The sequence below is a fragment of the Hyla sarda genome, chromosome 6 (genome assembly GCF_029499605.1).
Source record: "Hyla sarda isolate aHylSar1 chromosome 6, aHylSar1.hap1, whole genome shotgun sequence".
NCBI lineage: Eukaryota > Metazoa > Chordata > Amphibia > Anura > Hylidae > Hyla > Hyla sarda.
The window spans coordinates 48,809,322-48,835,358 of NC_079194.1; the positions used below are offsets into that span (position 1 = coordinate 48,809,322).

General features: G+C 47.3%; 1 protein-coding gene across 2 annotated transcripts in view; it reads left to right on the forward strand.

Annotated features, from left to right (window-relative positions):
• Nucleotides 1-26,037, forward strand: part of TPR (translocated promoter region, nuclear basket protein) — a 100,706-nt gene that overhangs the window by 41,265 nt on the left and 33,404 nt on the right. For both annotated transcript variants that reach the window (XM_056523635.1, XM_056523636.1), the window contains exons 23-38: nucleotides 5,167-5,319; nucleotides 6,480-6,596; nucleotides 6,677-6,880; nucleotides 7,411-7,586; nucleotides 8,328-8,475; nucleotides 14,177-14,314; nucleotides 15,632-15,763; nucleotides 16,624-16,754; nucleotides 17,010-17,220; nucleotides 17,638-17,781; nucleotides 18,839-19,037; nucleotides 19,206-19,408; nucleotides 19,489-19,547; nucleotides 24,475-24,656; nucleotides 25,473-25,727; nucleotides 25,804-25,946. In XM_056523635.1, coding sequence (XP_056379610.1) covers nucleotides 5,167-5,319; nucleotides 6,480-6,596; nucleotides 6,677-6,880; nucleotides 7,411-7,586; nucleotides 8,328-8,475; nucleotides 14,177-14,314; nucleotides 15,632-15,763; nucleotides 16,624-16,754; nucleotides 17,010-17,220; nucleotides 17,638-17,781; nucleotides 18,839-19,037; nucleotides 19,206-19,408; nucleotides 19,489-19,547; nucleotides 24,475-24,656; nucleotides 25,473-25,727; nucleotides 25,804-25,946 — 2,595 coding nt within the window. The remainder of the gene's footprint in view (nucleotides 1-5,166; nucleotides 5,320-6,479; nucleotides 6,597-6,676; nucleotides 6,881-7,410; nucleotides 7,587-8,327; nucleotides 8,476-14,176; nucleotides 14,315-15,631; nucleotides 15,764-16,623; nucleotides 16,755-17,009; nucleotides 17,221-17,637; nucleotides 17,782-18,838; nucleotides 19,038-19,205; nucleotides 19,409-19,488; nucleotides 19,548-24,474; nucleotides 24,657-25,472; nucleotides 25,728-25,803; nucleotides 25,947-26,037) is intronic.

A 26,037-nucleotide genomic window follows, 5' to 3' on the forward strand; every position in this document is an offset into this window, starting at 1 on the left:
TGACCGACTGTACCATAATCTTTGTGAGGGCTTGACTAGCACTCTTCTGTGCTCACTCCTGTCCTATCAGACTTTAGCAGAGAGTAGGGGGTTACAGAGCAGCCTGTAGTTATTGAATGAGGATACCTAGCACTCAGGGAGGAAGAGGAGTAAGAGTTATTTAAAGGAGATCTGCAGCCCTAGACACATCCCCACAGGATAGGGGATAAGTGTCTGATCGCAGGGGGTCCGAACCCTGGGAACCCCATGATCTCCTGTATGGGCCACATTTCTCTCGTGCCCATCTATCTCTATGGGAGAGGCGGAGATGCAGCGTTCGTGCTTTCCAGTCTCTCCCATAGAGCTGTATGGAGAGCAGGGGGTCGACCACACTTGCATTACCTTGGGAGTCCCAGCGGTCGGGAAGAAGTGTCTAAGACTGCAGTACTGTTTTTAAAGCACAGCATGACAAACAAAGTGAGCAACAGAAGGGATTTGTGAGAAATATAGGTGCTAGACACAAAAATATGTGCATGATCAGTATTAGGAACGGAGTATCATAACTAGAGATGAGCGAACTTACAGTAAATTCGATTCGTCACGAACTTCTCGGCTCGGCAGTTGATGACTTTTCCTGCATAAATTAGTTCAGCTTTCAGGTGCTCCGGTGGGCTGGAAAAGGTGGATACAGTCCTAGGAGACTCTTTCCTAGGAATGTATCCACCTTTTCCAGCCCACCAGAGCACCTGAAGGCTGAACTAATTTACGCAGGATAAGTTATCAACTGCCGAGCCGAGAAGTTCGTGACGAATCAAATTTACTGTAAGTTCGCTCATCTCTAATCATAACCCTTTTTTCTCGGTTGCTCTTCATTGGGGGAACACCGTTACTGATGGGTATATGCTTTTGCCACTAGGAGGTGCTGACTCTAAGGAAAAAATTTAAAAGTCGGCTCCTCCCTGCCAGGATATACGCAGACCTGGTCTTTTTCTTGTTTTATAAGTTAGGGATGTCTAGTTAGTTTTTCATTCCTTTTATTTTCAGTTTTCAGGTGGGGGTTCTGGAGCATGGTGCTACCGGTTCCCCCTTAGCCGATAAAGGGGCACAGGGCATAGAATATGTGCATTTAACCCCTTCTCTCCAATGGCCGGCACCAGGGGTAGTACCTTGGGTCCGGGTCCCTCCATAGTCACTGCTCGTCTTGCTGATGCAGCCTGGCATGATGCAGGTGACACCTAGCTGGTGGACATCTGCAGGTGAGTATTGGCTATTCAGGTGAGTATGCCCCTTTCGCCTCCAAACCCCATCCCCTCTTCTTCCCTTTCCAGTGATTGGGCAAGGATCCTTTCTTTATTCTGCTGTGGGGCTATGCTTCCTCTCTGCCCGGCACCTTCCCCCAGTGCCGGCTGTGGAGTAGTGCTGGCGGTTTTTATTTTAGTTTCAGTCCGTCACGCAGCTAGGGCGGCCACAGCATGGGGGGTACTATAAATTTAGGCCGCGGCTTCGGCATGACTTTCGGACGAGAGCTCTGCCCACTTCCCCCTCTGGCCACATGCTTTTACAGGACTCCCTCCCTCCTCTCCCGCCGGCCTATTGTGTTCCAGCATGTGCACCAGGGGTCACCTACCTCCCTCAGTGATGTGCACGCTCTGGCTGGTTCATCCCACGGACACTTCGGACACGGTAACCCCGGTGAGTGCCATGCCATGTCTGTCATGTCTGCCAGATTTCTTAACGTATACATTACTATATATCCTCCTCTTCAGGCCGCCGTATCTAGTGCCCCGGATCCCCTCATCCAGTGAGAGGTGTCTGTGGAAGTGTCTCTACGTGGTCGTGGACTGGACCTGTTCTCATTAGGCCTGACAGTAGTCCCTCATGTTGCTCATCTCACAAATGCCGCATGAGTGGTTGGATAACGGTCCCCCACTTCTAGTACGAGGTGTCCACTGGAGTGACCAGTTGTCTACTATGGGCCCATACCAGTAAGACTGACAGTGGTCTGCATGGTTTTCTCCACTGCCTCTCTTATCCAGGGGCTGATGTATCTGCAGTTGAAGTTCTGGTACCTCACTGCTAGTGCGCGGTGTCCGGTGGGATGACCTGGCGTGCCCTGTGGACCCTATGTAGGGCGACTGGGATACAATCCACAGCTCCTAAGCCTACTCCAGTCTCCCAGGGTGAAAGGGATTCTATCCATGGCTTCTAGGCCTCCCCGCCCTTCCACATGCGTTAAAAGGGCACAGTTATTGCCTATGTGGCTGTGTCCCCTTATCACCAGCACCTGGAGGTGTACTCGTTCAGCCAGACTGTTGTCTGCACAGTTTCCGCTGCCGTGTGCATGGCTGGGGCTTCCTGTACCTCACTGTTGGTTTGATGAATCTCTACTAGGGTCCCTGCAGGTACAAGGGACTGATGTCAGTCAGCCAGTCTTTAGTCTGCATGGTATCCTACTCCACTGGGTCACCCATCAGATCGGCCACACTCTTGTTCCCCACTTCCTGTTGGAGGGTTCGTAGGCCTGGTCCTGTGCGTTCAGGAATCCTATACCGGTCAGCCAGATGGTTGTCTGCATGGTTTGCTGCTACGTCCGTGGCGGAAGTTCAGGTAACCCACTGCCAACGTGTAGTTCAGAGTGAGTCGCCATATGTTGCCATATCAGCATGTTTCCTGCCCCACATACATCCTTCATCTCTTACGTCTGCGACAGCAGTCTTGGTGTGTGGCACCATTGAGATGGGGTGTGGCAGTTTTCCTGCAGGTTCCATGGACTTTCACAACAGCAGCACTCTCTTCCCCTTTCTAGGGTACAACGTTGGTCTGTAAGGGGCATGGTTGTGACACGCCGCTGGGTGCTGAGCCTGTCTTCCAGATGGCCCGACTTTTGGATGTCTGTGGTTTCTTTTGTGTCTGCAGTCTTGGTCCCCACTGCTATCGTGGAGTCATCATGTCTGTGTTCCTACATATGCTACAGCCACTCTGCATGTGTAAAGCCCGCCCCCCCCTTCTGTTCAGTGGGGTGTGCCTCGGGCCTTCCTGTGGCCTGATGGGGTTAAAGTCAGCCCCCTTCCAAAGGGGTTACAGGGATCAGGAAGCTTGGCATGGGTTTCATCTTGACCACCTCTTGTTTTCCCCTCCACTAGGGGGACTATTTTGTTGGGCACTTTCTACTGCTCAGATGGAGCCATCTCTCTTCCCACGCCTATAGGTGGGATATCTGGCTGGGCTCTTTTGCTGTGAGCATTCAGAAGAGCTTTTCACAGTCTATGCTTGTGTGCTTACTGCCCACTTTTGCAGCCTGGCCCTCTCCCGTTTTCTTGGTTATATACTGCTGCTCATGCAGCCATGGCACACTCCTTTGTTGGAGGAGCTTATGCAATCATGCCTGCCTCTGCAACAGCCGGTCTAGCCACCGTCTGTTGTTGGGTCCTGCCATTGCTCTCCTCCTCCCTCAGTGGAATCTCCCTGGAAGGGTGTGTTCCTCCCTCCCTTTGACAGTGTCAATTGCGCTATACTGACTACAGTCTTCTGGGGTAATCTTCATGTCCCCAGAACCTGGGAGCCCTAGCCGGGTTCCCTTTTGTTTCCTCCTCCTTTCCTGTCCTCACGGGTTGTTGCTTCGGAGTGCTCTGGTCCACTTGGACCGCTGGGGTCTAAGACCGGTTGGTCTCCTCATCTTGGACACCTTCCTAGGATGCTGTGGCGTGCTTTCTTTTCTGGATCGGCCCTCCTGGTTCTTTGCGCCTTAGTGGTGGTTGAGGTCTCAGGCATGTGTTGCGATTCTGCCCAGTCTTTGCCGCGATCCCATTTGTGGCGCGGTCTTTCTGTACCGCACTTCTTCTTGTCTCGACATGGATGTTTGTCACCCGGTGTATTTCTTGGGTGTTGAGTTTACATACTCTACAGGTGTAAGTCTTCTAGGAGACTGGATCCTCCAATTCCCATGTCGGCCACTCAGGTGTTCCAGGATGCTCCTTTTCAGGGCATTACGCTCCTTTTGTTGGCTGTTTTTTACGTCTCTCCTTTTGGGGTCCATATACTCACGAGATGGAGGGTGTTTCGGTCATTTGAATTACACCAATCAAGCTAATTTCACCTCCCTATTGCTTACGGCGGGCCCCTGAGACAGGGTTTTTGGGTCTTCAGCTGTTCAGTTCATCGATCTTATGCACCCAGCCTCTCTTGAGCTGGTTTCTGTCTTTCTTTTTTCCAGTGGTTTTCTGGTCTCCACCTTCTGTGTTTGCCTTCTGTTCAGGCGTACGCTGCTCTCCCTGGCATTTTATTTTCTGCCAGGTTTTCTTGATGCGGTAGACTCTCTTGATGGGGTTCTCTTGTTGTGCCCTTTTCCAATTTTTTTTTGTTTCCCAGCCGGGCTAGCCCTCTGTCTGGTTCTCTGTTCCTTGGGGTTGCTTTCTTGCCTCCTTCCGGTATGGCTTGCTAGTCGACTTTTTCTTGTCGTCTCTCTTCAGACCGGAGGTTGAATCTCTTTACAGGACGGTCTCTTCCTTTGGCATCTTAGTCTGTCTCTATGGATGGTGGGCTTTTCAAGGAGCTCAGTTTCTGGGCCTCTGTTGTCTCTGGCCCGGGGTCTCGTCCGCAAGCCCTAAGGATGGCTGGGTGTGGTCTTCGCACTCCTTCCCTTTCTCTAGTGGTTGTTATTCCCACCCTAGGGGACTGCTTTGGTACGTCCCAACAGTAATGTGTCCCCCAATGAAGAGCAGCCGAGAAAAGGAGATTTTTTTTTGTACTCACTGTAAAATCTTTCTCGTAGCTTTCATTGGGGGACACCACACACTCACCCATCTCTTCGTTTTTGTCCGGATGCTCTTTTCCGGTTCTTGTTTTTTTTTTTATCCGGGATTCCTTTCTAGGGTCCTTCGACATATGTCCTTGTTGGCGTCTCCTACTGCTTTGTGGCAAAACTGGTCATCTCACTTCCAGTGGGCGGGTATATCCTGCCAGGGAGGAGCAGACCTTTAAAAAAAAAAAATTTCCTTAGTGTCAGTGCCTCCTAGTGGCAAGAGCAGAAACCCATCAGTAATGGTGTCCCCCAATGAAGACTTCAAAGAGATTTTACTGTGAGTACAAAAAATGTAGTGTTTTTTTTCTTGTGTGTGTGTGTGATATGACCATTGCGCTTTAAGGGTGGTCTGTTCTATTCCTTAACACGATCTTGCTACTTTAAAGGTAACCGAAGAGGCGTGTAAGACCATAGAGGTACGAATGAAGGAAGCGTCGGAGTACCAGACGCAGCTTGAAAAGAAGATGATGGAGGCAGAAAAGGAAAAACAAGAGCTTAGAGATGAAAAGCACAAAGTTGTTGAAAACATGGAGCAACAGGTAGGTTCTGGCCCAATCATAGAGATTTTGGTGCCAAATTGCCCTGTTGATTTTAAGTGCTTAATATGTAAATAATAATAAAAAAGCATTAGTGTAACTTAAAACATTTCTGAGATGTTGTCCAGTCATCGGTCAGATCTGCCTGCTGACTCGGGACGGGAGCACTTCACCGGATTATAACACATTATAACATAACATATGACAATGCAGCATTAAAGGGGTACTCAACATCTGGTAAAAGGAAAAGTGCTGCATGAGCATATAGTATTCCTTACCTGTCTGCCCCAGTTCATCCATTTGTAGTCCTCTCCCCTACCATCATAGAAACACTACTTCCTGGCTGAGCAGTTGCTCAGTACTGTAATTCCCAGAATGCATTGCTTTTTCTCAGCATCACAGTTCTCCCACCATGCCTGCTTCCCTCCCACAGCACTTGTTCCAGTTCCCCACACAGAGCTTATGCATAACATTGCTCTACAGAGGAGAAAAATCTGCAGAACCTGCTGTATTCATTCATGGTTTGTTCGTTTGCTTGTGGCAGCTTAAGGCTGTATGCTGTAAACACACCTTACTCTCCCTTAATATCTCAATAAAGGTGTGTGTTTTCATCATATCATATATATTGTGTGTGTTGGTGTATAATGCACGTGTGTGTATATATAATATATAATGTGTATGTAATCTGTGTGTGTGTGTGTGTGTGTGTGTGTGTATATAGTGTTATTGTTTATAATGTGTATAAGAGAGGGAGATGTAAGCTTGAGGAGCTGCTCGGAGTTGATGTTATCACTCAGGGGGTTGGGGCTAGTGCTCAGTGAAGATCCAGATACTCCTCCTGACATCAAATGACGATGCATCATCTTTGCAAAGAGGGAGGAGCTTGGTAACTGCTGAGACAACAACACATTGACAATGAAATGACTAAACTACTTCCTGTTATGCTAAAGCCAGTACAGGTAAAGATAACACTATATTAGTAACTTATAGATCTCGGGCAGTCTTATGTGAACACATGTTCGCAATACCTAAATACCCTGTTAATATACAGATTCATTATGTAGCTCAGATCTGTTCTTTAGACAAGGAGTACAACTGACACACATTGTGGTACCTGTTTGTTGTATTGGTATTTTATGTTGTATATCTTACCCTCCCGCCAGCTCTCCCAGCTCAGACAAAGTCTCACCACTCTCCAAGGTGAAGTCCAGTCTTCTCTTCAAAGATCGACCACTGCTGCAAACAATGAGCAGAAAGCCAGACAGGATTGCCAAGAGCAAGTGAGTTCTAATACTTTTAGGAAATGATTTTATTTTTTATTGAATCTTCTTTAACTAGTTTTCCTCCTCAATTATAATAGGCAAGAATTGCTGCTGAAGCTCAGAACAAGTATGAACGTGAACTGATGTTGCACGCAGCGGATATTGAGGCTCTTCAGGCGGCTAAAGAGCAATTGGCCAATGCCGCAGCTTCACGCCAGAAAACCGAGGAAGCGGCACAGAAGGCTGGAGCTGAACTGCTGGAGTGCAAGGCATCCTGGGAGGAGCGCGAACGTATTCTAAAGGTTACTATATTAAACTTTTAGATGTCCCTTTTAAGGAGCCCCTCTATGGGAGAGCTGGAGATAAACAAATGTTGGTTCTCCAGTTCTCCCATAGAGATGCATAGAGAGGGGGCTTGTCGACCACTGCTTTGTGCTGGGGATCACGGGGGGGTCCCAACGGTGGGACCCTCTAATCACACTTATCCCCAATCCATTAGATAGGGAAAAAAAAGTTCTCCTCCACCACAGTACTACTTTAAAGCTAATCCCCCTCCCCACAGGGTAAGGCAGTGCTTCCTAACCATGGGGCCTCCAGCTGTTTTAAAACTAAAATTATGCAATGTACTGGTTATAAGATATTGCAAAGCTCCTTATGGAGGCTAAAGTGGTTACAAATTCCAACTAAAGGCCATAGGAACCAAAAGGACCAAAATTATTCTTTATTTGTAAAGGCATCTGTGTAATGTACAACTCTGCAGATGCTTTCATATGACATAATCTGTCACTTCATATCCAGCACATCTTTCTCACTTATGTACTTGTAACCTCAGGACGAAGCTTCAAAGAACCTTTCCCGGTGTGAAGATTTGGAAAAGCAAAACAGACTATTACACGACCAGATAGAGAACATCAGTAAGAAGATGGTGACTTCTGTTCAGGAGCGAGCGCTCAATGTGCCCTGTACTGAAGAAGGGAAGTCCCAGGAGCAAGTCCTGGAGATTCTCAGGTACGTGACTACATATCGGAGGAGATTTATCAAAACCTGTGCAGTTGCTCAAAGCAACCAATCAGATCGCTTCTTTCATTTTTCACAGGCCTCTTTAAAAATTAAAGAAGCAGCGATCTCATTGGTTGCTATGAGCAACTGCACTACTTTTTCCTCTGCACAGGTTTTGATAATTCTCCCCATCCTGTTTACTTGCTATTTTGTAAAGCCGTGTTTCTCAACCAGTGTGCCTCCAGCTGTTGCAAAACTACAATTCCCAGCATGCCCGGACAGCCAAAGGCTGTCCGGGCATGCTGGGAGTTGTAGTTTTGCAACAGCTGGAGTCACACTGGTTGGGAAACACTGTAGTATAGAACACATCTTGATAGATTTTGGCCCTATGGTCCTCCTTCCCTTAGTTTTAACTGCCGAGCCGAGAAGTTCGTGACGAATCGAATTTACTGTAAATTCGCTCATCTCTAGAGTTGAGCGAAGGAAAAATACTGCATGTCCGGTATCCAGCTCCCCTAAAAATAACTGAGAACTAACTGGCTCCATTCAAGTCAATGGAATCTGTCGGGCTGGGTGCCCATTGTGCAAAAGGGTCCATTCAGCTTTATTTGGCACCAAACGGGACAGAACTAGATGGTGATGTGAATGTAGCCTCAAGGTTTTGTTTTGTTTTTTTTTGCTTTTTGTTTTTTACGCCACCAGCTGCTATTTGTTGTGCTAAGCATCATTTGTTGTAATGATAACCTACAGATATGTGAGACGGGAGAAAGAAATCGCAGAGACCAGATTTGAGGTTGCTCAAGTTGAATGTTTGCGTTACCGCCAGCGGATGGAGCACATGGAGAGGGAGATCAACGAGCTGCAAGACAGTCTGAACGCAGAACGGGAGAAAGTCCAGGTTGGATTTCTAACTTCTGTGTTAAATGTACCTCTTTACTGGCAATCATTAACTCCGTTCTTTAATGGGGTTTTCCAGAAATAGAAAGACTGAGCTGATTTCTTCTGAAAACTGCTCCACCCCTGTTCTCAGGTTGTGTGGTATTACAATTTGGCTCCATTCACTTCAATGGAACTAAGCTTGTAATACCAGGCACTGCCTGAGGACAGGTGTGGCGCTGTTTTCCGAAGAAATTGTCTGCCTTTCAATTCCTGAATAACCCCTTTCACCTAAGTAAAGTTTTTTTTTTTTTGGTTTTTTTTCTTCACAAACAAAAACTTGACTGACCACATTGAAGTCAGTGGGTCCATTGGTGACCATTCAGCTCAGTTTTTTCTGGCAGAAACAGATGCTATGACTAGAGATGAGCAAAGTTACAGTGATTTGATTCGTCAAGAACTTCTCGGCTTGGCAGTTGCTGACTTTAGCCTTCATAAATGAGTTAAGCTTGCAGGTGCTCCGGTGGGCTGAAAAAGGTGGATACAGTCCTAGGAGAGAGTCTCCAGCCCACCGGAGCACCTGAAAGCTGTACGAATTTATGCAGGATAAAGTCAGCAACCGCCGAGCCGAGAAGTTTGTGACGAATCGAATTACTGTAATTTCGCTCATCTCTAGCTGTGACGCAGATGTGAACTTAGCCTTACGATGTATAACCGACAAACACAGAAGACTGGAATCACTTGTACAATATGATAATAAAAATTCTTAAGATTCATAGAAAAAAAAATTATAAATTATACATAGTATAAAAAAAAGGTTGCAGCAGCCCTCTTGGTCAAATTTTTTTTTTCTTTGATCAAAACGTGTCCCCATCCACCACGCGGAGGTGGCCTCTTGTCGGATGGGACATTAACATGCTTAATCCACTCACCTCTGCTCGGCATATGGCCTCTGACTGGGTGACATGCAGGATCCACTATCAATTTGAAAAACCTCCTGTGAAACAGGGAGGGGTGCACGGCTACAGAGGGTGCCACTCCCCCAACTTGCATGGCAAAAACACTTGTACAATATATAATGATATGATGATAAAAATTCTTAAGATTCATTAAAAAAAATGATATATTATCCACTAGGAGGCTGACACTAGGCAAAAAAAGATGCCAGCCCCTCCCAGCACCATATACCTGCCCACAGGCACCTTAACTAATCAGTTTTATCTTGGTGGTCTTTATTGTTTTCTAGTTAGGGCCTGTATTAGGTTTTTCGCTCCTTTTTTTTTTTTTCTTTTAACGTTTTTAGTTAGGGGTTCGGGAGCATGGCTCTACCTGTTCCCCCATATGCGGCTAAGGGGCATAGGTATAGAGTATGCACTGTTAACTCCTTCTCGCCTACAGCCTGTGCCTGAGGGGGTTTCACCTTGGGTCCGGGTCCCGCTGCCTCAGTCTTGCATGACGCAGGTGACAAATAGCTTGCTGAAGACATCCAGGGTGAGTATTTTTGGGGCAGGGGGAGTATGAATACCCCCTTCCCTTCATTCCCCTGCCTTTTCCCGGGTGTCTGATACTTGGGGCCCCAGGATGACTTATTTCTTCCCTATCTTTTATTTTCTCTGGGGCAGGGGTGCAGGCTCTGGGATCTTCAGCTTCTGCAGCTCCTCAGCTGCCATTACCGTGGCTGTACTGGACAAGTCCCCTCATGGTCTCTGGCGCCACCTGGAGGGGACAGTCTGGTGGACTTTCTCTCCCCCCTCTTCGGGCCATGCATGTCTCCACAGCCATGCAGCAAAGCACAGTGCCCTGGCTGCGTTTTCTTACTAGTGGCCGGAGTAAGGAACTCCATTCCTGCTGCCCCAGTGTGTCTTCTGGGGCAGCCGCTTCCCCAGCGGGGGCGAAATCGGCCGCGTCATTCATCTAGACCCCCTGCCCGGTCCCTGCAAAGGCTGCCGATTGTGCAACTGGGTGGCGGAGGGGGCGGCTTTTACTGGGGTGTATAGGGTTTTTTCTGGAGGTTCAGACTTGGGGACATTAATTGGCGTTGCTTGCCATGCTGCTTTTAACATCCTCGCTGAGTAACATTAAGCCTGGATCTGCCTGTTTTCTTTACCATTGTGCGTGGCCCTCTCCAACGCCCATGGTGGGTGTGCGGTCTGCCGCAGTTGCTCTTCCGGTACTCCACTGTGAGTGTTGACCGAGGTACAATGGTCCCTCTTCACCATCCATAGAGGTTGGGACGTCTGCCACAGCTGCTCTTCCGGTACTCCACTGCGAGTGAGAGTTAACCAATATATAATGGACTCTCTACACCATCCATAGAGATTGGGATGTCTGCCGCAGCTGCCATTCCAGTACTCAACTGCGTGTGAGAGTTGACCGATGTATAATGGACCCTCTACACCATACATGGAGGTTAGGACATCCACCGCAGCTGCTGTTCCAGTTCTCCACTGTGAGTGAGAGTTCTCTGATGTACAGTGGACCTTCTCTACCATCCATAGAGGTTGTGTCGTCTGCCACATCCGTGTTTTCGGTTCCGCTACCCAGCTATATGTCAGAGCTGACCGGTTTTATTTGATGTCTGCTGCATCCACAGCTGCAATCCTGATGCACCATGGCATGTGGGTGTCACAGAGAGGGTGTCCTTGCATGTTCACAGGTTTTCCCAACGTCCATGGGAGCGCACTTTCTGCCGTCTCTGTGGCTAAATTCCGGTCCCCCGCTACCAGTGGGAGACTACTAAACGTTTGTATCCCTGCAGGTGCAATGGACCTTTTACAACAAAGACATTCGTTTACATGGGCAGTGTCCCATTGGTTTACAGCGGTATTGCCTTCGATTTGATGGTCCCTGTGGGTACCCCTGCGTATTTCTAGGGTGCTTTCTGATAATGGCGTACACCTTTTTTCCCCCTCCAGAGTTGGGGTATCATTGATCCTCTGGTGACCGTGGTCACGGGTTACCCGCTATAGCATACCCAGCTCATGTCACCCCTGTACGATTGGTTGGTGGCGGCTAGCTGTTTCTTTCACTCCTGGTTTATTAGTCTGGCTGTACTATTGCCTTTTATGGGATGCCTGTCATTGCTCATGCAGTCTTGGATCGCCCCCCCCTCCCCCCCCCCCCCCCCCTGGAGTTGGGGCAGAGTTTCATAGGTTTCCGCTATTCACGGGCAGTCTTTGCATTTCTCCTATTCTAGGTGACATGAGGTCAATCTTCTATACTCCCTCGTGTGGCTGGTTCAGCCATCTTGCTGACCCCTTCCGCTGCCGGCTTTAGGGTAGCTCTGTGGGGTGTGTTCAGCCCTTACTCTTACCCTTCAAAGGTGGTCAAGCTGCCCTTGTAAGTTTCCTGCTTTTGCAGCCGTTTGTCCTTCGGTTTTTCTGTATCCGAGGGTTTCTTTCTCTTTTTCTACTCTTCTTTCAACTATTCATTTTCCTTTTTGGTGGAGTTCTGCTGGATTTGGCAAAGTTGCAGCTGTTGCTGTCTGTAGGTTGCCGTCCCGGTTTTTCCATTGACCTTCTTGGGCCCTTGTTAGTCCTGTGGGGGCTGTTCCTGTTTTTGACCACTCTTCCTCTCGTGTGGGTAGTGTCGATTCTGGTCAGGCCTGTACCCTGGCTGCTTCAGCTCCTCGCACTGCCCTCATTCCCTGTCGGGGGGAGGTCTTGTTTAGGAGCTGTCCTGGCGGTCCTTGGACTTCCTCTTATTCTCCAGTGATCTTTCTGCTTGGGATGTGTCTCGGCCTTCCTCCTTATGTCCCTTCTGTTAGGATTGCCTTGGGCTTCCCCAGGTTACGCGACAGTCTTAGCTGTGGCAGGTCACTCCTCCCTTTTTGGGAGTGTGTCAGTGGTACCGGGCTTGCCCAACAGTCTGAGTGGGCTCGCTCAAATGCCCTGGACTGGTTTTCTGTTCCCTTGCCACTTTGTCTTGTTGACATCTCGCTGGGTCCCCTCTGTCTTCCTCTTGGGACTGGTCATTCTGAGCTGTTGCTCTTAGGCTGCCATTCTGTTCTGGCCACCCAGTCTCTCCAAGGTTCTTTTTCCTGGCCTTGGCGGGTTTTCCGGTCTCACTCCTCTCTGCCGTTTCTCTGCGGGAGGCAGTTTCTGTTTGCCACTCCATGCCCTGTAACAGCCTAGGTGCTCTTCAGCTACAGTGTTTCGCTCCGGCTTTAGGTTCTCTGCCTGACCGGGTTAGGGGCTCCTGGGTCCCTCCATTTCCTTTTTGGCTCTGGGATTCTTTGTTCATCTGGCCGGCTGCTCCGGTGTTCCGGATGATTCTGCTCCTCCCCACTGGCCTGTTTAATTCCTCCTTCCCCCCCCCCCGGCGCAGAAGGGGCCTGATGTTGAAGGCTTGGGGTTGTGGGCATGCAGGTTGTTCTGGTTGCCCAATCTGGCCACTTTACAAGTCTTAGATGGGTGTAGTCCACCTTTGTCGCAGGCCCTTTCCCGCTCTTTTGTACTCTTTGGGATCTCTCTTCCACCTGTTTTTGGTGGGATGGCCTTGGGTCTGTGGATTGAGTCTGGGCCTCTCGGTTAACGGGTGGTCAGCAGGTGCACCTTGCCCTAGCCTTCTTTCTGACCGGTTTTTAGTACACTCGGACCTGGACATGAGTCTTGCTCTTTCGCTCTGTCCCATTCTGGCAGGTCTGGGTTCCACCTTCTGAGTCTTGTCTTCTTGCTGGCTGTGCTCAGCTGCCTTTTCTCTTGTCGTTCTCCCTCCTCATGGCCTTTGTCCTATGGTTGAGGCTGGCCTCCTGATGGGGTTCTCCCTTCGTGTGTCTCTTACCTGTTTTGCCCAGGGATAAGGTGGTCCTGTGTTTTCTGTCCTTCTTTTTAGGTTTTCTCCGCTGCCAGGCCCGGCAGGCCTCCTGGGTGACTGTTGGATCCCAATCTCTGCACAATTTCTGCCTTTGGGATCCTAGCTCACCCTTTTGTTTCGTAAGCTTTCTGGGTTGGTGGTTTCCGGATACAGGTTTCCTCTGGGCCTCATCCGCTTTCTTCTATGAAGGGATATGGCTCAGTCTCTGGACTGTCCTTTTCTTCTTTGGCGGTTGTTTTTCCCACCCCAGGAACTGCTTTGGGAAATCTTTCTTGTAGCCTTCATTGGGGAACACAGCACAGTCCCATTGGTCAGGTTGTTTGTTCTGGTTGTTATATTCTGATGTCCTTCGGACACATCTCCTTGTCCGAAGGATTTAAGTGAATCAAGTATTTTTTTTTTTTTTGTATGTTGTAATAAGTGACTCCAGTTTTCTATTTGGTAGTATATGTAGGAGTTCACGTTTAGGCGGGCATTGACAAATATCTGGGTTTTAACTCTATAGTAGATTACTTAATTACCTCAAAATCGCTCATTAGCCATTGATTATTTCTATGTATACTGTATAATATGATCTACGAAGGTTTCCATTGTTTTGACATTATTATTTTTAGTGTCTAGAGTAGTGTTTCCTAACTAATTTGACTCCAGCTGTTGCAAATCTACAACTCCCAGCATGATGGGAGCTATAGTTTTGCAACAGCTGGAGGCACCCTGCTGGGTAAACACTGGTCTACAGTGAGAAACTACCATATAGAGGGAGGATACTGTGGATAGCCCAAGACTCAATTACTTTACTGTTCTTGTTAATATAAATGCAAACGGCTCAATTCATGGGTTTGCTTTGTTCTAAAACAAAAAACAAATCCTTTTTCTACCAATATGACACTGCTGCCCATTAAATGTAGGTAACTGCAAAGACTATGGCCCAACACGAGGAGCTGATGAGGAAAACAGAAACCATGAATGTTTTAATAGAAACCAACAGATTTTTAAGGGAAGATAAAGAAAAGCTGGAACAGGACCTGCAGCAGCTTCAGGCGAAGGTTAGTTCTTTCTAGTTTGTTACGGTTTATATATGGTCGTCATTACATCTAATGTATTACTACTGTGCTTAATTTTAGACCTGTTTGATACTACTTATTCCCTACAACTAGGAATACTGCTTGGGCATCATGGTGACTCTAGTGGCTACACAGGATTGAAGTAGTGTTCTGTGTTCATCGCAGCCTACAGAGTCCAGTTGAAAACAATGGGAGGCTGCTGCACTAAGATTTACGAGCTAAATTTCTCTGTTTGGAAATTCCATAGTGTGAATGTAGCCTTAGGGTTTATGCCCACTACGAAATGTGGAGAGACTCCTTACTATATCAGTGAGCGATAGGACTGCACAGGTTTTGCTAGTCCCGATGACCAGCAACGTGTTCTGCTTGCTATTCCACCTCAAGTATCAATATGGTTTATTTTTTCAGCCGATGAATTTCAACAGCATAAAGCTCGGCCGCTGAAAATCCGTAGTCTGCACTGTGCCACAGAATCTGACAGCAGTGGGATTCTACTGCACTATCATTTTCAAATGGAGTTTCAAAGCGGAACTACAGCGGTAATTTGGTAGTGTGAATGTAGCCTAAGGCCACAAAATGGACGAAATGACAGCCCTGAGAATACGGATGGACATTTGGCACATTTGCTTGGTTTGGCGGCACTAAGACCACCTGGAAATGTGCAGTCTTCATAAATGGCAATGCATTTATGAGCAGAATCCACAGAAACATTGCATGGTTCGATTTTTCTGCAGATGAGATTTCAGCAGTCTCATTGAAATCAGTAGGACTCTGCTGCAGATTAATATTCCCATAATATCCTAACTGTCAAGTTTCGGTTTCTTGCAGGTTAAAATGTGGCCCCATTCATGTTAATTAGTCACAATTCAGCCCTTTTTTGCTGAGGGAATGGCCATGTTTTTGGCAAGAGGTTTGTAGCTTGAGTATTGACTGTCCTATTAGGAAATTACTGATATCTTAAAATCCAATAAGCAGCTGAATAATTCATTTACTACATGTTCCTCTTTTTACAGAATAAATTGTTTAAATTTTTTTTTTTTTTTAAATGACATTGGACTATCAACGCAGGATGAGTTACACAATGCGTTGTCATAGTTTAATTTAATGATATTTCTAGCTATAATATTTTGGGGAGGAGTAGTAGTTTTGATGTTTTGGCTGCAGGAGGAGCAGCTTTACTTCTTTTCTTGGGTTTGCAAGTTAGAACCATACGACTAGAGCTATATAAAAAATTATCCCGGATAGCCCCTTTTAACAATACAGTGCTGTACAATTCTAAACCACCTTCTAAAATTTCAGATCAGAAAACTAGAGTCCAATATTTTACCATTGCAAGAATCCAACTCTGAATTGAGCGAGAAGAGCGGCATGCTGCAGGCAGAGAAGAAATTGCTTGAGGAAGATGTGAAACGCTGGAGGGCCCGAACACAGGTATGCTGCTCAGTGTTATACCGATAGCAGACGGTGATCACATTTTAAAGGGGTACACCGCCCACAGACATCTTATACCCTATCCAAAGGATAAGGGGATAAGATGTCTGATCGCTGGGGGTCCCGCTGCTGTGACCCCTCGCGATCTCAGTGCCGAACCTGCCATTCTCAGCAGTTTGTGTAAAACGCTGGGTTTCCGTGGCTGGAGACGTGACGTCATGCCACGCCCCCTTGTGACATCACGCCACACCCCCTCCATTCTTTTCTATGGGAGGGGGCCTGACGGCTGTCAAGCCCCCTCCCATAGACATGAATGGAGGGTGTGTAGCGTGACGTCACGTTTCCAGCTGTGGAAACCCAGTGCTCTAAACATACTGTTTAGAATGTCGGGTGCTGCACAGATATTGCTGGAGGTCCCAGCAGCGGGACCTCCAGCAATCAAACATCTTATCCCCTTATCCTTTGTATAGGGAATAATATGTCTGATTGTGGAGTACTCCTTTAAGTGTTTTAACATTTTACCATTTGATTTGTTGAAGTTTGTCCTATTTGAGATCCCTTTATGTCTGTTTTGATGGACAAAAGTAACGCATCATTTTTACCCTTAGGGACGCTGCCAGTCCCTATGGCCTGTAATTCTTTACTCTAAGTATTGGCTCCTTTCTCTCATGACATAAACTTTTTAAGATCAGGTGATCCCATTTTGCATATTTATAAGGAAGTTATAGGAAAGTTGCTATCTTGCAGAAAATAATTATTCTTGTGCAGCAATCTTGCGGTTCTCAAATAAATTACAGGCACTTTTCTCTGCTTTTTAGTTTAGCCATTAATATATACTTGATTTTTGCTCATTTTTAAAGCACTTACTGAATCAACAAAAAGACACCGATGCAGAAGAATATAAAAAGTTGCTTTCTGAAAAAGAGGTTACTACCAAACGTATCCAGCAGCTGACTGAAGAGACCGGGAAACTGAAGACTGAGATTGCCAGGTAAATGGAAGTTCCCCTCCCTAGGAGGTCTGACTGCTGGCATACCTGGACTCCTTTGTGGCTCCTTCATTAGGGCATTGCCGATAGCTACCAATTAGATTCCCTTTATCAGAGGCCCTGTCATAAATAAAAGAAGCAATATGGTTGCTATGGTTAACTGGTTGACTTTTCCTCTCCACGTGTTTTGTTAAATCTCCCCCTATATCTAGATCTATTTTTGGCTTTGTTAATAATTGTCCCTTTTTTCTATGGCAGGCTAAATGCAACTCTGAATACGAGTCAGAACCAGTGTCAGAACGCCAAAGAGGAAAATGTAAAACTAAAGACCGAAAAAGAAAATCTGCAGAAAGAGCTTACGGCTAAAGTAACAGATATACAAGAGAAGATAAAAACCATCACCCAGGTGAAGAAGATCGGAAGGCGATACAAGACTCAGTATGAAGAGCTGAAGGTTCAGCACGATAAGGTGAGAAGAATTTCTGTATAGGAGGACTTGCTGAAATTTTGCATTCATGGGTGAGTAACCCCTAGAGGACCCAGGACATGGAGGACGCGGTCTATATAGCATGATGAGGGACTGATCAGGACCACAGTGACAGAATCGCGGGTCCCAATCAGCCGGAAGCACAGGCGGAGGTCTCTTACCAGTCTTCCTCCTGTCACATCTGTGGTCCAAATGTGCAGGGCAGGGTAGTAATAGCACGCATAGGACACTGGTCAATGCTGTGCTATGACACAGAATTGTTCAGTGAAATATGAAAATGTAAAATATATATATATGTCCACATTTGATGATTTTTGGTAACTTCATCTTCCTACAATGTTAGCGGCTTTGTGCCCACTTTTAACTCTAAATTCTTTACCCTCTTGGTTCTTTTCTCAGCTGGTTGCCGACACTTCATCGGCCCAGGCAAATCAGTCTGAAGAGCGAGCTACTCAGAAAGAAGTGCAAGAATTGAAGGATTCTCGAATACAAGCAGAACTCAAGTCATCAGCCCTGCAAAGCCAGATGGAAGCTGTGCAGAAGGTAACTTAGGATCTTGGGTTAAAATAAGACAGTTTCCCAACTTGGGTACCCTACAGCTGTTGTTGTAAAACTACAACTCCCAGCATGCCTGGTCAGCCAAAGACTGTCCAGGCATGCTGGGGGTTGTGGTTTTGCAACAGCTTGAGGGCACCCTTGTTGGGAAATGCTGAAATAAGAGCCTAGAGGAATTGATACATCTTTGAATGGGATAAATCAATATAAAGTCTATGTGAAAGCTGCCTACTGATTTGCACCGGATAGCTAGAGATAGATAGATCTAGATAAAGAAAAAGAACTAGAGATAGATAGATATATAGATATATTATAGAGGGTGCTATAGAACGAGAGCTATGGATTGATAGCTATAGATAGCTATAGTTATCGATACACAAGGGATATTGAAGCAGCACTTTACTATGAGGTCTGGTGTAGGTGCCTGCAATCCACATAGCCTGGGTCAAGGCTCAATAGTAGACATACAGAGGAAGGTTGCAGCAACTCAGGTTCAGGTTAAAATTAGGATTTATTTTATTCCATCCAAAGTGCGACGTTTCGGTCGCCACATGCGACCATTTTCAAGCCGGCTTGAAAATGGTCGCATGTGGCGACAAAAACATCGCACTTTGGATGGAATAAAATAATCCTATGGCTGTCCGGAAATGCTGGGTGTTGTAGTTTTGCAACATCTGGAGGTCCGCAGGTTGGAGACCACTATCCTTTACTTTACATTGTACGGATCCCTCAACATACGATGGTTTCAACAAACGATGGTCCGTTTGGAACGGATTACCATCGTATGTTGAGGGACCACTGTATAGAGATATAGATATATATAGATATATAAAGAGAGATTAGCTGTAATCTATGGGTTTAACCTATATTAGTAAAATGGTACATAAAGCGGTGCCACCATTACCCATCCGGGAGAGGGAGAGGACAGTCAGCTACTGCTTCTCCATATGCCGCACTCCACTTTCTCATCTATATATGTTACATACACTGAGAGACAATGTATACGTTGTCTGCAAAGTCTCATACCAACTTGTGTATTTTCTAGTCCCTAGATGAGAAAGAAAATGAATGCAAAGCTCTACAGGAACAGATCGCACAACTCCAGTCAGACCTCTCCAAAGTCCATAGAGACCTCCAGGACAAGACCACGCAAGAGGAGCAGTTGCGTCAGCTCATAAATGAAAAGGAGGAGAAAACGAAGAAAACTCTGCTTGGGGCCAAGCAGAAGCTTGCACAGCTTACAGGTATGGGTGAAGCGCCACCTGTAGTTTTGCAGCAGCAGCTGCAGGCACCCTGATTGGGAAACACTGGCATTAGATCAGACTAGAGGCCCTGGTTGGCAAACACCTTTTCAGTATTAAAGCTGTTTAGTTTCTAAACAACTTTTGTTGTTTTTAATTTTTTCTTTTAAGGATTGAAGGAGCAGCTATCAAGTGAGAATGAAGACCTGAAACAAAAGATCAGTAATCTTGATAAGCTGAAGGAAGAGCTGGAGGTCAGAATGAACGCTCTGAAATCCCAGTACGAAGGGAGGATCTGTCGCTTGGAGAGAGAGCTGCGCGAGCAACAAGAACGACACCACGAGCCCAGGGACGAGACTCAGGAGCCCTCAAAGGTGAAAACATTTAGGTGGATTTACATGGCTGCCATTCTCTCTCTAGCACCCCGGCTTATTTGTGGTTTCCATTTCTGCAGGGCCCGGAGCAGAGACAGATTACTGTAAAACCGTCTGCTGCGCCTGGAGAAAGGGGAATGTAAGTAAATCCCACTTCATGCATTTCTTCCAGTTGTAACAGACTGCTATAGGAGCAGTAACTAAATCCCGCTTTTTCTAGTTAGGTTTAAAGCAGTAGTCCAGCTTTAAAAAAAAAAAAAAAAAAGTTTCTCTATCGGCTCCATTGGGGGACACAGACCATGGGTATATGCTGCTGTCTCTAGGAGGCTTGACACTATGGCAACAAGAAAAGTCGGCTCCTCCCAGCAGGATATACCCGCCTACAGGCACCTGAGCTAATCAGTTTTAGCTTAGTGTCTAAGGAGGTAGACATGGTCTGGGGTTCTCCTCAGACCAGGTCTCATATTTTTTTATTTTCCTAGGTTTAGGAGACGTGTTAGACTTTTTTATTCCCTTTTATTTTCTGTTTTCAGGTGGGGACTCAGGAACTGCGGCTCACTGTTTCCCCATTGCGATTGAGGGGGAAGGCATCTTGAATGTACTGTTTAACCCCCTCACACCAACGGTCAGCGCCTAGGGTTGTACCTCATGAGTCTGGGTCCCCCTACCTCCCTGCTCGCCTCGCTGTTACATGGCAGCCCAGCATGATGCAGGTGACACAAGCTGGCTGAAGACTTCATAGGGAAGACAGCTTCCATCTAGAGGACCCTGGAACTTCAGACGTGGCTCCAGAAGTTCCCTTTCATCGTGCCCGAGCCCTTCCAGGGCTGCCTCACCTTGTTCCCATTCTCCTGGAGAACTTATGGATGAGGTTTCTGATCCGGCCTCAGACTCAGAGAACTGCATGGATATGCCTGATGTGGTGTACGCTTTGGTTTCGGCCATAAGAGACACCTCCCATCTAAAGGACCCAGGAACTTTGGACGTGGCTCCAGAAGTCTCCTTTCTTTGTGCCCGTCCGGCACCCAAGACTTTCAGCTCTCCGCTGAAGTTGACTCCTTGCTGGAATCCGCCTGGAGGCACCCTGACAAGAGGTTTCAGGAAACGAAGAAGGCTCAGGTGCGTTATCCCTTCGTCAAGGACCTCATTGCTCAGTGGACCTCCTCTCCAGCTGTGGATCCATCGGTCTCCCGCCTCTCTATGGCGTCTACCCTGCTGTTGGCCAATGCGGCTGCCTTCAGGGATCCAGCGGACAAGAAGGTGGAGACCTTGGCTAAATTTGCTTTTGAGACAGCAGGTTTCTCACTAGCCCTCCATTGCACCTCAGCTGGAGATTTTCTGTGTCCTGCTTCCATGCGCAGCCGCTGTGCTGCCTTTGCCACAGGCTACATGGTAGCCCTCCGTCGATCGATGTGGCTTAATGCCTGTAAAGCGGTCACCGTCTTCAGGGAGTGAGGCAATGGACGGAAAGAGCTCCTTATTGCCTCTGGATAAGGCTCGCACAACCACTTTCTGTCGGAAGTCCTCCTCCTTCTGGTCCTGCGGACACTTGATACGAACATAGGGCTCCCTCTTCCTGACCCGCCCTTCCCGGAGGTTGGCTAACTGTTCCGTACGTTTTGCTGTCCAGTCAGGCACCCATAGGCCTGCCTGGACCACGCACATTCAGGATCGAATTTGCCTCCCTTCCATGGGATTGCTTTTTCCTTCCCGGACCCCCCGGTCCCCCTCTCTAGTGAAGGCAGTTCCGGCGCGTTCCAGTTCCCTTTGTTCCAGGGAGTAATTGTCCAGGTTCCCTCAGGGTAACGTTTTCGAGGTTTTTATTCCAACCTCTTTGTGGTCCCCAAGAAAGGCGTTTCTGTTCGCCCAATCTTGGTTCTCGAGCCCAATCTCACCCATCATCTTCTGCTTCCCCATTCCGAATGAAGTCTCTCCGTTTGGTGCTGGCGTCCATGGGTCAAGGGGAGTTTTCTTCCTCGGTGGACATCAAGGATGCCTGCCTCCACATCTCAATATTCCCGGTCATCAGCGGTACCGCCGCTTTGCAGTTCCGGACGGTCACTTTCTATTGTGGCTCTCCACTTCGGTCTTGCCACTTCTCTGCGGGCCCTTACCAAGGTCCTAGCGCCTGTGATAGTCCTTTTACGGACAAGAGTTGTTTCAGTGATTCCTTACTTGGACGACCTCCTGATCAGAGGTCCAACCAGGGCCCAGAATCTGGAGTGTCTTAGCCTCCTGCTCCGGACCTTGTCTCACTTCGGTTGGATGGTCAATCAGGACGAGTCCAACCTCTCCTGGGGCTCCAATTCGACGCAGCCTCTGCCTGCTTTCGACTCCGCCAAACAATCGGCTGACTGTCAGGAGTCCGATGACTTCGGCACCCTGCTCCAGTTTCCATTCGTTTTTGCATGGATGTCCTGGGTCGGTTGGTGGCGGCCGTACCATTTGCCCAGCTTCATCACCGACCTCTTCAACTGGTGATTCTCTTCCGTGGGACAGGTGTCCTTTGTCTCTCGACCGCAAGTTCGTTCTCTCTCGACAGTCTTGTTGGTCCCTTCTATGGTGGCTATGTTCCCCCTACTTTTTCAGGGGTGCTCCTTTCTGCCCCTTCCTACCAGTCTGTCGGACTGGGGAGGTGTTTTCAAGGACCGGCCTGTCTGGGCTGGTCCAAGGCTTGGCTCTCAGCTCCCTTAAGGGTCAAAGTTTGACCCTTTCTGTTTTTTTTTTCAACGTCTTCTGGCATTCAATTCTCATGTCCAGACTTGCTTCAGGGAGTGGCACACGCTGCCCCTTATCGGTCTCCTTCCCTTGGGACTTGCACTTGGTCTTAGGTGCCCTGCAAGGCCCTCCTCTTGAACCTCTCAGGGATGTTCCTCTTCGCCTCCTTTCCTGGAAGGTGGCGTTCCTTAAGGTGGCGTGCTCATACCTCTGTTAGGAGGGTGTTAGAGCTGGTCGTCTACCAGGACAAGTTGTTTTCCGTCCAGGTCCGTCCTTCTTACCTGACATTGTTTCAACTTTTTCATCTCAATGAGGACATAGTCCTGCCGTCTTTTGTCTGGCCCCTTCTCATCCCAGGGAGCGTTTGCTCCTCATCCTAGTTGTGGTAAGGGCTGTTCGGACTTATATCTCAGTCACTTTTTCCTTTTGGCAGTGTTTTTTTTTTTTTTTTTTTCGGAAGGTCGTCGTACAGGACAACCTACTTCTACGGCCACCATTTTTCGGTGCATCCGGTCTTCTATTTCGGAAGCTTACCGCTGCAAGGGGAAGATCCCACCCTTCATGGTTTTGGCTCATTTCACCCGTTTTTCGGGGCATCCTGAGCCCTCCACTACGTGGCTTCGGCCTTGCAGTTCTGTAAAGTGACCACGTGGTCGTCTTTGCACACTTTCACAAGGTTCTACCAGATTCATACCTTTGCATCAGCTGATGCTACTCTGGGTCGCAGGGCGTTGCAGGCGGCGGTGGTCCAGCCGTCCACCTGACTGTTTCCTTACCCACCCAATGGACTGCTTTGGTACGTCCCATGGTCTGTGTCCCCCAATGGAGCCGATAGAAAAAAGATTTTTTTTTTATGCTTATCGTAAAATCTTTCTCGAAGGATCCATTGGGGGACACAGCTCCCAACCTTTTTCTAGTGTTCCTATTTCAGTTATCTGTCCGAAGGTGTGTTCAGTTACCTTTTCTTCTAGTTGCTCGGACAGTTTGTGGTTTTTCTCTTGACCTGTCGGTCTTCTCCTATTGCTCTTGGACTAAAACCGATTAGCTCATTGGCCTGGAGGCGGGTATATCCTGCCGGGAGGAGCCGACTTTTTGGTTACCATAGTGTCAAGCCTCCTAGAGACAGCAGCATATACCCATGGTCTGTGTCCCCCAATGGATCCTTCGAGAAAGAGATTTTACAGTAAGCATAAAAAATCTCCTTATCCCCTATCCAAAGAATAGGGGATAAGTGTCAGATTGCAGGGAGTCCTAAAGAAAAATGGGTTAGAAGAAAATTCTAGCATTCGGCAGGATTTTAAGGGAGTAGTCCAGCTCAGAAAAATGTATCCCCTATCCAAAGGATAGGGGATTTGTGTCAGAGATCCCCTGCCCAACGCCACGGTTCTCCTCCTGCACAAAGCGGTGGTCAACACTCCCCCGCCCCCCCCCCCCCTCCATGCATCTCTATGGGAGAGCCAGAGGTAACGGAGCACAGTGCTTCGGCTCTACCATATAGATGAATGGATGACACGTGTCGACCACCGTCCTGTGCAGTCGATCGTTAGGGGGTCCAAGCGGTCGGACCCCCACTCGATCTGTCACCTATATTTTGGATAGAGGATACATTTTTCTAAGGGTAAACTCTTTAAGTCTTGCCTGATGCCAGAATTTTCTTTCGGATACTTATCTAAGCTGCTGATTTTGTATTTGGCAACCAAAAAATCCCATTGAAAACTTTTCTCTTCTACATGTGACTGGAAGATATAATATAGAATGACAGTTATAATATAGAATGAAAGTTGAGAGACTTGAAGGGTTTGGCCAACTAATGGTATTCATCATCTGTCCCCATGGTAGGACAGTGTTTCCCAACCAGGGTTTTTTCAGTTGTTGCTAAAATTGGGCTTTCTGGGCATGCTGGGAGATGTAGTTGTAGTTGGTTGGGAAACAATGATAGGGAATAAAAGTATGAATGCCTAGAGACCAACCAATCATGGAGTTTAGTCTCTTTGCCTGACTGCTGCGCTATTCACTCTTTGTGGCACTGACTCTGGTAGCTGAGCTCTCGGTCAGTCCCATCGAAGTGAATGATGCTGCTGCCGCACAGGTGCACTACTACATTCACAACACAGGCACTCAGGGACCGCCATTCGGGTGGTCTGTCGGGATCCCAGCAGTCAGACCCCCAGTGATCATACATTTAGCACCTGTCCTGTGCATGGGTGATAAACGCTGTTTGTCGCCCAACCCCTTTTAAGCCATACAGAAGATAAGAAAAGCTCTTATTTAATATCTTAACCCAATCCTTTTTTTTTTCTTTTTTTCTTTTTGCATTTATAAAACTGGTTTTATTCTTCATTTATCAGGGCCAGTTTGACAGAACCACCCACTGCTAACATCAAGCCGACTCCAGTAGTGGCCACGCCAAGTAAAGTAACCGCAACACAAAGACCACCAAGAGCTAGTATTCGCCCTATGGTCACCCCTGCTACTGTGTCTACTCCGACAGCTACTGTTATGCCCACAACCCAGGTGGAAACACAAGAAGGTATGTCAGGGTTTTACAGCACATTTAAAGCTGTAGTTTTTACAGATGCCTCTTTTGCATAATATTGACTTTTCGATTTTGGTGTTTGAAATTTTAGGCGTTTTAGTGTTTGAATTTAGGCTTTGTTGGAACAGGAGGGTGTTCATTTAATAGTCTGAGCAAACGTGTATAAATTTGGGTAATTGGAAAAGGTGGTGATTAAAATTTAAGGTGGTGGGAGGGTGACTGCACTGACAGAAGGTACAGCATGGACTCAAGCCAGGCTGGTCAGAGTTATGAGGGGCAGGACAGGTGTTCAGTCTATGTCTATACATACTTGACAGCTCCCCCACCACCCACCTGGTTGGTGGCGGTAGTGCAGGGCAGTTTTCTCTGCCCACCTCTTGACTGTCTCCTTCACCTCTCAATGACTACTTCCCTCCCTTTCACTCAGCTGTCCATGACACACCACCTGCTGCCTCTCTGGCTCCTCTCCAGCAGTGTAGCAGCCTTATGCGTTTATGCGCGGGGCCACGGCTGAAGCGACGGGTGATGCGAAGTATAAGTCTCTACTTATGGGGGTTATTTTATAACTTCATATCTTCACCATTCATGGAGGCAAAAATGTCCCCTGCGGATGGTGAGGATACAGATTTTATAATATATAACATGTTGCCAAGCGTTGTCTATGGTAATACCCGATTCATTACTTTTAAATACTACTTGCTACGTACCTAATGTTAGGTACATTTATACACATTACTTTGCTTTTGCTAAATATTTTAGGATATCCTATTTAGTGAGATGTTTGTTTATACTTTGTTCAATGTCATGTAGCAATGCAGTCAGAAGGTCTCTTGGAGCATGTTCCAGTTTTCGGAAGCACCAGCGGATCTGTTCGTTCTACCAGCCCCAATGTTCAGTCATCGCTCTCACAATCTGTTCCAGCTGTTCAGCAGCAAACTGCCTTCGTCCAGCCAACTCAGCAGTCGCATGCTACTATAGAGCCCTGCAATCTGGAACCCGCTGTGGAGGTTGTCCAGAGCTCTCCTATTGAGAGGCCATCTACATCCTCCTCTGTGTTTACCTCGTGTAAGTGTCTATAAGAAATTTCATTTATGTTATATAATCCTGCTTAAAATCACCTAAAACTAGAACACATTTACAGTTCCAGCAACACAAAGTTCTATGTCAAAACGTCAACGGGAAGAAGGGGAAGAGAGCTCTATGGAGACCTCAGAACAGACTATGGAGGAGCCGGACGTGCCTGTTACCAAAAAGCTGAGGACTGTGCAGAGAGTTGAACCAGAGGTTAGTTTCTTGAATGGTTTCTGCATTCGCATTTAGCCATCTCTTTACATCTTTGTCACTTGTGTCTTTGGGGAACTCGGTAGTTGTTCTC